Genomic DNA, 10,701 nt, shown 5'->3' on the forward strand with positions numbered 1-10,701 from the left:
ACTCCCAGCAGAAGATACCAGCACCACCTCTGACAGAAGTGGGAGGAGAGTGACATAAACTCTGCAAGTTTCCTTGGCTGTAGATAGGCTTAGAGTGCTGACTCTCTCTAATGCTGATTATAATTATAGTGAACTTATCACGTGGACAGACTCAGGACTTCTGGTTAGTCAGGGTGTTGTAAGCAGTGGTGATCGCTGAAAATAGGCAGCCGTTTTCTCCTTCCTGAGTCCAGTACTATTCTACCTTGAGGTGAGTTTTTTTGCCTGTCTCACAGAGTAGGCTGCAGCCTGCCACTTCTTTCAAAAGTTCTGTGGATTCTTCCAGTTTTCCTGTTCACTTCCTGCATTCGTTCCTGGAGAAAAAAATTCACAGTGTGAATCTCTACACACTACTCTGTCCTTCCAAGTGGGAGAGGCATGCTAACACTGCCTCAGTCTGCTCTCTTAGGCGGAAAAAAAGCAGTCCAGTCTAAAAAAAATGAATTTGTTGGGTGTAGCAACCCAGAGGTCATTGGAAACCTTGGCAAAAGCTATTTCAGTGGAGCAGTAGGAAGGAAGGCAGTTGCAGTGTATTTGTTGAGCAGCAGAGGAAGCCGAGAGAGCAGCTGTGTTAGCAAAAGGGTACTAGGACAGAGGGAGCGTGATAAAGGCATAAGTAAGGTATGATGGAAGGAAAAGAGCCAGGACAGAGCGGGGAGAAAGCAGGATCCTCAAGGATCAGAGAGGCAATGGGTCCCACGGTCAGGTGCAGGGGATTCAACAGAAACAGAAGGAGGGACATTTCTCACTCTGACCCTGGAAAGAAGGAAGAAACTGCGTGTGAGTTCCGACTAGTCTGTTGAGGGGGGCTGGGATGCCTGCATCTTCCCTGTTAAAAAAGGAAGTTCGGGTTCAGAACACTCTGAGACAGAAGGTGGGTAGGCAAATCTCCACCTTCAGACTGGCAGTCTCCTCCAGAAGCCATCAGACAGGAAGATGTGAAAATCCGCAGCGCTCATCCCAGAATCACTAGGTGGCACCTGTCCTGGGTCAAAGTCCCAGGACAGACCTTATTGTTCCTCTGTAGGAACACCTCCCCAGGAGGGCCTCCTCGATTTCCCCCCTCTCAACCCAGAAGTTTCATCATCCAGGCTGCTTCATTTTTTTTCTGTGTAACAGCTCTGACTACCACCCAACCTTGAGGCATATTGAAGACTTCGGTGGACACTCTAATAACAGCAGGTAGGTGACCTGTTCAGTCTGAGATACTGGGGATGTGCTTCTAATGGAAGGGATCTGGAAATTTCAGCCTCTTCTGAGGCCCCTGAGAAGTGTAGAACCTTAGAGCTAAAGACAACTAACTCTTCACCTAGACAGTGCTGTACAAAAGAATTTTCTGCAGTAATAGAATTGTTCCAGATTTGCCCTATCCAATATGGTAGCCACTAGTCACATGTGGCCACTGAGCACTTGAAATGTGACTAGTGTAACTAAGGATCTGAATTTTCATTTTCATTTTTTTCCCTTGTGTATGTGTGTGTGTATGAGACAGGGTCTCACCCCAAAGCCCAGGCTGGAGTGCAGAGGCATGATCTTGGCTTATTACAGCCTCAACCTCCAAATCTCAAGTGATTCTCCCACCTCAGCCTCCTAAGTAGCTGCAACTACAGGCACTACACTCAGCTAATGTTTTGTTTTGTTGATTTTTTTTTTTTTTTAATTTTGTAGAGCCAGCATTTTACCATGTTGCCCAGGCTGGTCTCAAACTCCTGGGCTCAAGCGATCCACCCATCTTGGCCTCCCAAAGTGCTTGGATTATAGGCATGGGCCACCTTGCTTGGCCTTTATTTTAATTAATTTAAATTTAAATAGCTACACATGGCTAGTAGCTACCATGCTAGACAGAATAGACTTAGAAGAAGCTCCCATTTTGCAAAGGCATACACCAGGCCCAGAAAGAATGACTTCTCCAAGCTCATAAATGGCAGAACCAGGATTAGAAGCCAGGTTTTTGTTTTGGTTTTGGTTTTGTTTGAGACAGGGTCTCACTCGGTTGCCCAGGCTGGAGTGCAATGGCACAATCTCAGCTTACTGTAACTCCTGCCTCCCAATTTCAAGCAATTCTTATGCTTCAGCCTCCCGAGTAGCTAGGATTACAGGTGTGCACTACCACACCCAGCTAATTTTTGCATTTTTAGTAGAAACGAGGTTTCACCATGTTGGCCAGGCTGGTCTTGAACTCTGGCCTCGAGTGATCCACCCACCCCAGCCTCCCAAAGTGCTGGGATCACAGGTGTGAGCCACCATGCCAGAAGCCAGTTTTTTAATTCACTCCACCCTATGTATAATCGCAGTGATCTCTATGGAAATGAAACTGACCTAAGGGGCATGAAAAAAGAGGCTGACTAGGAAACATCAAATCTGGACTCCCCTCTTTACATCCTTTGTATCTGGCTGTCTGAGACACAGGGAGGAACCTAATGGAGCTCAGAAACTTGAGGCTGGGATCCTGCTCCTTATTACAGTGAACAGGATATGGGATTTGAGAGCAGATTTTTAGAAGTGTTTTAAACTGCTGAAAACCTAGTTCAGCTGTGTCACTCTACGTAAGTTTCTTAACCTCTCAGAGTCTTTGTTTCCTCATCCAGAAAGTGCCTACTTCATGAGGTTGTCCTGAGGATTAACTATATAAATTCTGAAAAGCACTTTGCCCAGAAGCCAGAACCTGGCAGACACTCAACATTACAGTTAATATGACAATTAATACACAGGTCAAAGCAAATTAGATGTCATCAAAGTCAGCCTTGAAAGCAGACCCACTGCCCACTGCTTTCCCTTGACTGGGGATGTGGTGAGAGAGGCAGCATGTTATCAGTGAATAAGCTTTCCAGTAATAATGATCACAACAATGAAAGCTAACATTGTACTTTACATATATCTTAAGTGCTTTACAAATAATCGCACATTTCATCCTCACCACAATCCCATGAGTTGGATTTTGCATTGGCCCCATTTTACAGATGAGTAAACTGAGACTTAGAAAGGAAAAGTCACTTGCCCAGAATTGCTCAGCCAGCTCTGCTCTCATCTGCCTCTCTCCATGTGTAATGGGCCTCTATCTGGTTTTCGCATCAACTGGCCAGGTGGCATTGCATTCTTCCCCAGCACGAGAAAGAGATGTAACGAAGACTAAGGAATGTTTGCTGAACAGTTGGTCTCAAAGATTCTTTCATTGGGCTAGGTAGGCAGTTTAACTGTGTCTGCCACAGGCTTTGCGTCCCCTCTGGGCCCTGGGATGCATGGAGCAAGAGACAGGGTAAGGAGTAACGGAGGAGAGAGCTTGGGAGGGAGCAGAATTAGCATTCATGGCTCTACCTGGATTAATTCATTCACTTGTAATCAATAGCAAATTGATAAAATACATTCTTAGGGTCACTCAATACTGTTTTGAAAAGCGTATTTGGACTTGGGTGGGATCTTCACTTCTACCGAAAGGCTTTCTTTCCAAATTAGAGGGTCTTGGCTCCAAGGGTGGTAGCTCCTGCAGAGTTGGGATCCTCAGACCCAATGCTTAGTGTATGAACCAGGAAGGAATATCAATACCCTGAGATGGACTTGTGGTCAGAGCAGACAGTTGGGGAGTGAGGGGTAAGATGAAGGCAGGAGTGGGGCCAAGGAGTAGATGCATCAGGTTCAGGCAGGAACACCACCAGACTCACCAGAAGCTTCAGTCCAGCTCTGTTGTCTTGAAACATGAAAGACATTCAAGAGCTTTAGTGCTACTGCCAAGGGTACGATGGGGGAACCTGAGGTAGCTGGAGTGCCAGGAGACTCAAACAGGGCAGCTGAAGGAGCCAGGCGCTCTGGGATACAGCAAAGATGAGAGAAATCCGTGCAGTCCTGGGCAAGCCATTTCCTTCTCTGGGCTTCAGTTTTCCCATTTGTAAAATGGAAAGACTAGCTAGAAAACCCATCAGGTCCCTTTCCAATATAAACTCTATGAGTCCATGAAATGACTATGCATCTGAGGGCTGACCTGGGGACTAATTATTCAAATTTATCAGAATCTCCCGCACCCTCAGGAGCTCCACCCCTGCGTTGCATTGAGCAATCTAATTCACCACTCACTTCCTCCACTGTGTTCTCACCACCACCTCCCTTTCATAGGCTGCAGCTGCTGTCCTGGAGGTGTTCTACAGGTGAAAAGCCCAGCATCCTGGTAAGTCTTGGAACACCCACCCTTCCCACCAGCTAGCATGTCTCTGTCCTCTGTTCCCCTTGACACTAAGCCTACATTTATCCCAAGCATCTCTCCCCACCCTTGGGGGCCCCTCACCCTCACCCCTTGGCCTCTTCATTTTCTCACTTTGGGGCTCCCCATGCCCAAAGGGAGAATCTCTGTTCCTCCCCCCCCACAACCTTCTCCAACCCCTCAGGGCAACCAGCTGCCCATCCTCTTCCCTTGGCCTGGTGGCCTTCCAAGACTCAGCCAGCCCTCCTTGCCTGGGCTAGGACTGGGTCTGAGGATGGGCCAAGCACTGTTGAATTCCCACTTCCCTACACTAAATGCAAATATTTGTGGATTTTTTTTTTTTTTTTTTTGAGACAGTCTTGCTCTGTCGCCCAGGCTGGAGTACAGTGGCACGATCTCTGAAGCCTCCACCTCCTGGTTTCAAGCAATTCTGCCTCAGCCTCCTGAGTAGCTGGGATTATAGGCGTGTACCACCATGACCAGCTAATTTTTGCATTTTTAGTAGAGATAGGGTTTCACCATGTTGGCCAGGATGGTCTCGATCTCCTGACCTTATGATCCGTCCACTTCAGCCTCCCAAAGTGCTGGGATTACAGGCATGAGCCACTGCGCCTGGCCTGTGGATTATATTTATAGAGAGAAAGAATACTGGAATTGTATTAAAATGACTGTTTGTTTTGTTGTTAAAAATATTGCCTTAGATGTTTGAGATCTTGTAAATGTCTCTTGTTCTGTAGCATTTTTATGTAATAAATTAGAATTCACACTATCATCTATGGAATTTCCAAACTACAATGAGTCATTTGGGAGCTGGCATTTTTTTCCCTAAGTCAAAGAAGCCCCCATTTGATCCTGGAAAATATGACTGGGTGGTCAGCCGGACCCAGCAGTTGAAGGGTGTTTGGTTTATCATCCCTGCAAGAGCTGTTTCTTTCATTCTGGGTCTAAGAAACAGCAAAAGGAAACAATGCACAAAACATCAGAGGATGTGAGTGCACAATATACAGGTTGATTTAATGATATCTGAAGAACTTAGCTTATAAATACATTTAATATATGAGGTGCACTTTTTTTTAAGAGGCAGGGCTAGAGTCTGCAAATAATACAAGTGGAGCCCTTTACACCTCACTGGAACCGGAACCCTGGTTGTACCACTTCTCCACCCTGAGATCACAAGCTGGTTGCTGAGTCTTCCTGTTAGGTCAGCTGATCCTCCTTGTGCCTCGGTCTTCTATGAACAGGGCCTAATCATATCGACTTATAATGAGCCATGGAGATCATGTACCTGTGAGGACAATGTAGACCTCAGATGTGTCATCTCCTTCCCTTAGTTTGTCCCTCTAACTGCCAAGTCATCCTCTGTAGAGATTGGTGAACTAAAAAGCAAACATCAACAACAAACACCCCTACTCCCTACCCCAGGAGCTGTCAGTCACTGGCCTGACCTCGTTCTCCTTGCTGAGCTCTCTACCTTCTGTCCTGAAGAGAATGTGAGTGGACCATATGCAGGTTGACTTAATACCATGCTCTCCCTCTGGAACCTCAAGTTGACCCATAATGCCTGGGAACATGAGCTCACCCATACACCTCCAGCCCACCCCCAGCACAGCTGAGCACTAGATTATCCACAATGAGGATTTACCTGTGAAACATGCTCTGCCACTGCTGTCTGTGCTGACAAAGCAGTTTCTGCCACAGCCCCAGCCCTGGCTTCTCACAGCCAATGCTTATATATGCAAAGCTCTGCTCTCTAAGAGCACAAGCTCTCTGCACCCAATATGCCCTATATCTACTCTCAAAGATGGGTCTGCTCCTGGGTCATTTGTTCCCTTAAGAGCATCTGTAATCAGCTGCTCTCAGAGGTGATCCACCTTAGACCTCATGACTTCATTGGACATACTCTGGGCCTCTAATCAAACTTGTTCTCGACAATGGGACTGCAGAGCTGGTGACTTCTTTCAGGTCTTGCTGACCATACTTGGTCCAGTAAGCTGTATTCCCAGCCCTCTCACTGCCTCCTCAGGCTTCTGGCCAGGCAGGGCCTGACCGTCATCACCACGCCTCTCTAGGTTCATCAACTGATTGAATCTTCTCTATCAGTTGCCTTGGCATGCTGGGAATGCAACTTATCTGGCCCCCGTCTCTTAAAAGGGAAAGTAATTGCTTCTCAGGAAGGAGATGGCTGAGAATTCCAGGACTCTTGGGGGAAAAGGGCATTATTTTTTCAGTTTTGCTTAATCCTCTTAAGCTTTCTTCTTTGCTACATATGATGGATGACAACAGAGACTTCCTTTCTGCTAAAGAGAAATCCTCCCTAGGACTTTTGTTGTTATTGTTGTAATATTTGTGTTTGCTTTGCAAGGCTGTGCACCCTTTGGTTAATCTTTTTCTTAATTGAGACGTAAGTCACATACCACAAAAGTCACCCATTTAAAGTTTTTAATATATTCTACAACCTTTGCCTCTAATTCCAGAACACTTTCATCACTCAAAAGAAAATTTTCATACTCATTACCATCCCTCCCCCAACTCCCCTTGCCCCTGGCAACCACCAATCTACCTTCTGTCTCTACAGATTCAACCCGTTTGCCTGTTCTTGTCATTTCACATATATGGAATCACACAATAGGAAAACCTTTGTGTCTGCCTTCTTTCACCTAGACTAACATTTTCAATGTTCATCCATGTTGTATTGTGTATCAGTTCCTCATTCCTTCTTATGGCTGAATAATATTCCATTGAATGCAATACAGTCCTAGGTTGCTTAACAATGGGGATACGTTCTGAGAAATATGTTGTGTAAACATCGTGGAGTATATGATTTATAGCATGGGCTATATGGTAAAGCCTACTGCTTCTAAATACTGAATACTGTAGGTAATTGTTACGCAATGGTAACTATTTGTATATCTAAACATAGGAAAGAACACTAAAAACGCAGCATAATCTTATGGGACCACTGGTATATGTGATCCGTCTTTCAGCTGCTCATGACTGTGCCTCAATTTGTCTGTCCATTCATCAGCTGATGGATATTTGGTTTTTTTCCACTTTTTGAACTTAATGATGAATGCTGCTATGAACATTAGCTTTCAATTCTCTTGGGTATATACCTAGGATGGGGTTGTTGGTTCATGTGGTGGGTAACTCTATGTTTAACTTTTTTGAGCAACTGCTAAACTGTTTTCCAAAGCAGCTGGGCCATCTTTCATTCTCACCAGCAATGTGGGAGAGTTCTGACTTCTCCACTTCCTCACCCACATTGTTCTTGGGCATCTTTTACTGAGTGTGCCCAGCCCGGTGAGTGTGAGGTGGGTCCTGGGGTGTTTGGTTTCCTGGTTTTTCTCTGACACTGGGTTCCATCTGAGGGTAAGTTATGGACTTGGACATGGTTGGTGGTAGGATTGTCATCCCTTACTCTAAGGAAATGACAGGAGGGTGATCTATTTTGTGGTTCAAAACAAAGCTAATTAGGGAGCTGTTTGCTTTAGTTGACTTCTTCTTTGAGAAACTGGGATACATTTTTTTTTTTTTGAGGCAGAGTCTCACTCTGTCACCCAGACTGGAGTACAGTGATGCAATTTCAGCTCACTTCAACCTCCATCTCCTGAGTTCAAGCAATTCTTGTGCCTCAGCCTCCCGTGTAGCTGGGATTATAGTTGTGCACCACCATGCCTGGCTAATTTTTGTATTTTTAACAGAGACAGGGTTTCACCATGTTGGCCAGGCTGGCCTCAAACTCCTGACCTCAAGTGATCTGCCTGCTCCCCAAATAACCTGTTACATTTCCACCCACAGAGAGAATCAGGCAGCCCGCTTGCTTATTATTTTTAATATACTTTTCCAAACTACTCACACATTCCCAGAGCTGGCCTCCTTCTATCCAAAAGAGAAATGCTGGGCATTACTAATTAACTAAAGATTCTTCTAGCTCGAACCTTCCAAAACTCCATGCCAATATTGTTCAAACCATTTTCCAGAATATGTGTTTTGAAATAACTTTCAGAAAATTGGACAAAGGGATTCGTGTTTCAGCTTTATAGTCAAACCACAATCTTTTCTGAGGGTACAGCCCAGTTGGAGGACCTGCTTAATCCCCTGACTAAAAACTGAATGGAGCTGAGTGCAGTGGCTCATGCCTGTATTCCCAGCACTTTGGGAGACAGAGGCAGGAGAATTACTTGAGTTCAGAAGTTTAAGACCATTCTGAGCAACATAGCAGGACCCCATCTCTACCAAAAAAAAAAAGAAGAAGAAGAAAAGAAAAGAAAAAAAGAAAGAACTGAGTGGTGGCTCACATTTCTGAACATTAAGCCGAGCCTTAATAGCCAAAGATGCTCACCCCTGAAGGATCCAGGTAGTATTGTGTGTTCTGTGGGGATTCTCCAAAGAGAACTTTCTACAAAGTTTTAGGTGATGGTGATGCTAAAAGAAATGCTAAAAATTTATCTCTTATATGAAAGAGAACTATGGTCCTTTCATAAAATGTACCATTTATCACCAAATTTATCTCATAACCTAAGAGTTACTACTTACAAATTTGAAGGGAAAGTTACTTCAATGTAATATTCAAGCCAACACAAAGAATCCTATACCAGTTTCTTGGGTGGATGGGCAAGAATCTGGGGAATTTACTGTGCAGTAACCCTCATCTCTCTCCTATAGGTCAGGATTTAAGTTTTCCTCAAAAATGGAGCATATTAACTGGGCTGACTACGGCCTCGAAGGTCTCTTTGAAGATCTCTTTGAAGATCTTAGTAATTACACTTACAGCTCTGACCTGCCCCCTCTTCTGCTAGATGCTGCCCCATGTGAGCCAGAATCCCTGGAAATCAACAAGTATTTTGTGGTCATTATCTATGCCCTAGTATTCCTGCTGAGCCTGCTGGGAAACTCTCTCGTGATGCTAGTCATCTTATACAGCAGGGTCGGCCGCTCTGTCACTGATGTCTACCTGCTGAACCTGGCCTTGGCCGACCTGCTCTTTGCCCTGACCTTGCCCATCTGGGCTGCCTCCAAGGTGAGTGGCTGGATTTTTGGCACATTCCTGTGCAAGGTGGTCTCACTCCTGAAGGAAGCCAACTTCTACAGTGGCATCCTGCTACTGGCCTGCATCAGCATGGACCGCTACCTGGCCATTGTCCATGCCACACGCACACTGACCCAGAAGCGCTACTTGGTCAAGTTCATATGTCTCAGCATCTGGGGTCTGTCCTTGATCCTGTCCCTGCCCGTCTTGCTCTTCCGAAGGACCATCTACCCACCCTCTTTTAGCCCTGTCTGCTATGAGGATATGGGCAACAATACAACAACATGGCGGATGGTGTTGCGGATCCTGCCCCAGACCTTTGGCTTCATTGTGCCGCTGCTGGTCATGCTGCTCTGCTACGGATTCACCCTGCGCACGCTGTTTAAGGCCCACATGGGGCAGAAGCACCGGGCCATGCGTGTCATCTTTGCTGTGGTCCTCATCTTCCTGCTCTGCTGGCTGCCCTACCACCTGGTCCTGCTCGCAGACACCCTCATGAGGACCCAGATGATCAAGGAGACCTGTCAGCGCCGCAATGACATTGACCGGGCCCTGGATGCCACCGAGATTCTGGGCATCCTCCACAGCTGCCTCAACCCCCTCATCTATGCCTTCATCGGCCAGAAGTTTCGCCATGGACTCCTCCGGATCCTAGCCACACATGGCCTGATCAGCAAGGACTTCCTGCCCAAGGACAGCAGGCCTTCCTTTGTTGGCTCTTCTTCAGGGCACACTTCCACTACTCTTTAAGGCCTCCTGCCTAAGTGCAGCTCCGTGAGTCCTCCCTTCCCTTCAGAGTTGCTTTCCAAGCCTCATGTCCACTGGTTCTTCTTGGTCTCAGAGTCAGTGCAGCCCCCACTGTGATCACAGGAAGCAGAGGAGGCCATGTTCTTACTAGGTTCCCTTGCATGGTTTAGAAAGCCTGCCCTGGCGCCCCACCCCTCACCATAATTTCTACGTCACCTGCTGGAGCTCTGTCCATCCTGCCCCTGAGCCCATGGCACTCTGTGTTGTAAGAAGTGAAAATCTACACTCCAGTGAGACAGTTCTGCATGCTCTTTAGGATGGCTAGTATCAAAAGAAAGAAAATCAGGCTGGGTGCGGTGGCTCAGGCCTGTAGTCCCAGCACTTTGGGAGGCTGAGGTGGGCAGATCACTTGATATCAGGGGTTCAAGACCAGCCTGGCCAATATGGTGAAACCCTGTCTCTACTAAAAACACACACAAAAACAATTAGCCAGGTGTGGTGGCAGTTACCTGTAATCACAGCTACTCCAGAGGCTGAGGCAGGAGAATCACTTGAACCCAGGAGGCGGAGATTGCAGGGAGCCGAGTTCACGCCCCTGCACTCCAGCCTGAGCGACAGAGCGAGACACCATCTCAGTCCATGAAGATGTAGAAGAGAAACTGGAACTCTTGAGTGTTGGTGATGGGAATGTAAA

At 46.4% G+C, this 10,701-nt stretch overlaps 1 protein-coding gene across 2 annotated transcripts; it reads left to right on the forward strand.

The window, feature by feature from the left end:
• The first annotated feature begins 243 nt into the window (after positions 1 to 243).
• Positions 244 to 10,436, forward strand: LOC108309042 (C-X-C chemokine receptor type 2). Of its 2 annotated transcripts, none has more exons than XM_017535106.2 (3): positions 244 to 1,221; positions 4,147 to 4,198; positions 8,897 to 10,436. In XM_017535106.2, exon 3 carries the CDS (start codon positions 8,922 to 8,924, stop codon positions 10,008 to 10,010), a length of 1,089 nt encoding a protein of 362 aa, XP_017390595.1. In that variant the 5' UTR covers positions 244 to 1,221; positions 4,147 to 4,198; positions 8,897 to 8,921; the 3' UTR covers positions 10,011 to 10,436. The 2 variants fall into 2 exon arrangements, with proteins under 2 accessions (XP_017390595.1, XP_017390596.1); XM_017535107.2 differs by having other exon boundaries at positions 9,031 to 10,436.
• The last annotated feature ends 265 nt before the right edge of the window (positions 10,437 to 10,701 follow it).

The sequence above is a fragment of the Cebus imitator genome, unplaced genomic scaffold (assembly GCF_001604975.1).
Source record: "Cebus imitator isolate Cc_AM_T3 unplaced genomic scaffold, Cebus_imitator-1.0 Scaffold91, whole genome shotgun sequence".
Taxonomy (NCBI): domain Eukaryota; kingdom Metazoa; phylum Chordata; class Mammalia; order Primates; family Cebidae; genus Cebus; species Cebus imitator.

Coding starts and splice junctions, on each gene's coding strand:
- LOC108309042 (XM_017535106.2), top strand. CDS start 8,922: ATGGAGCATATTAACTGGGCTGACTACGGCCTCGAAGGTCTCTTTGAA.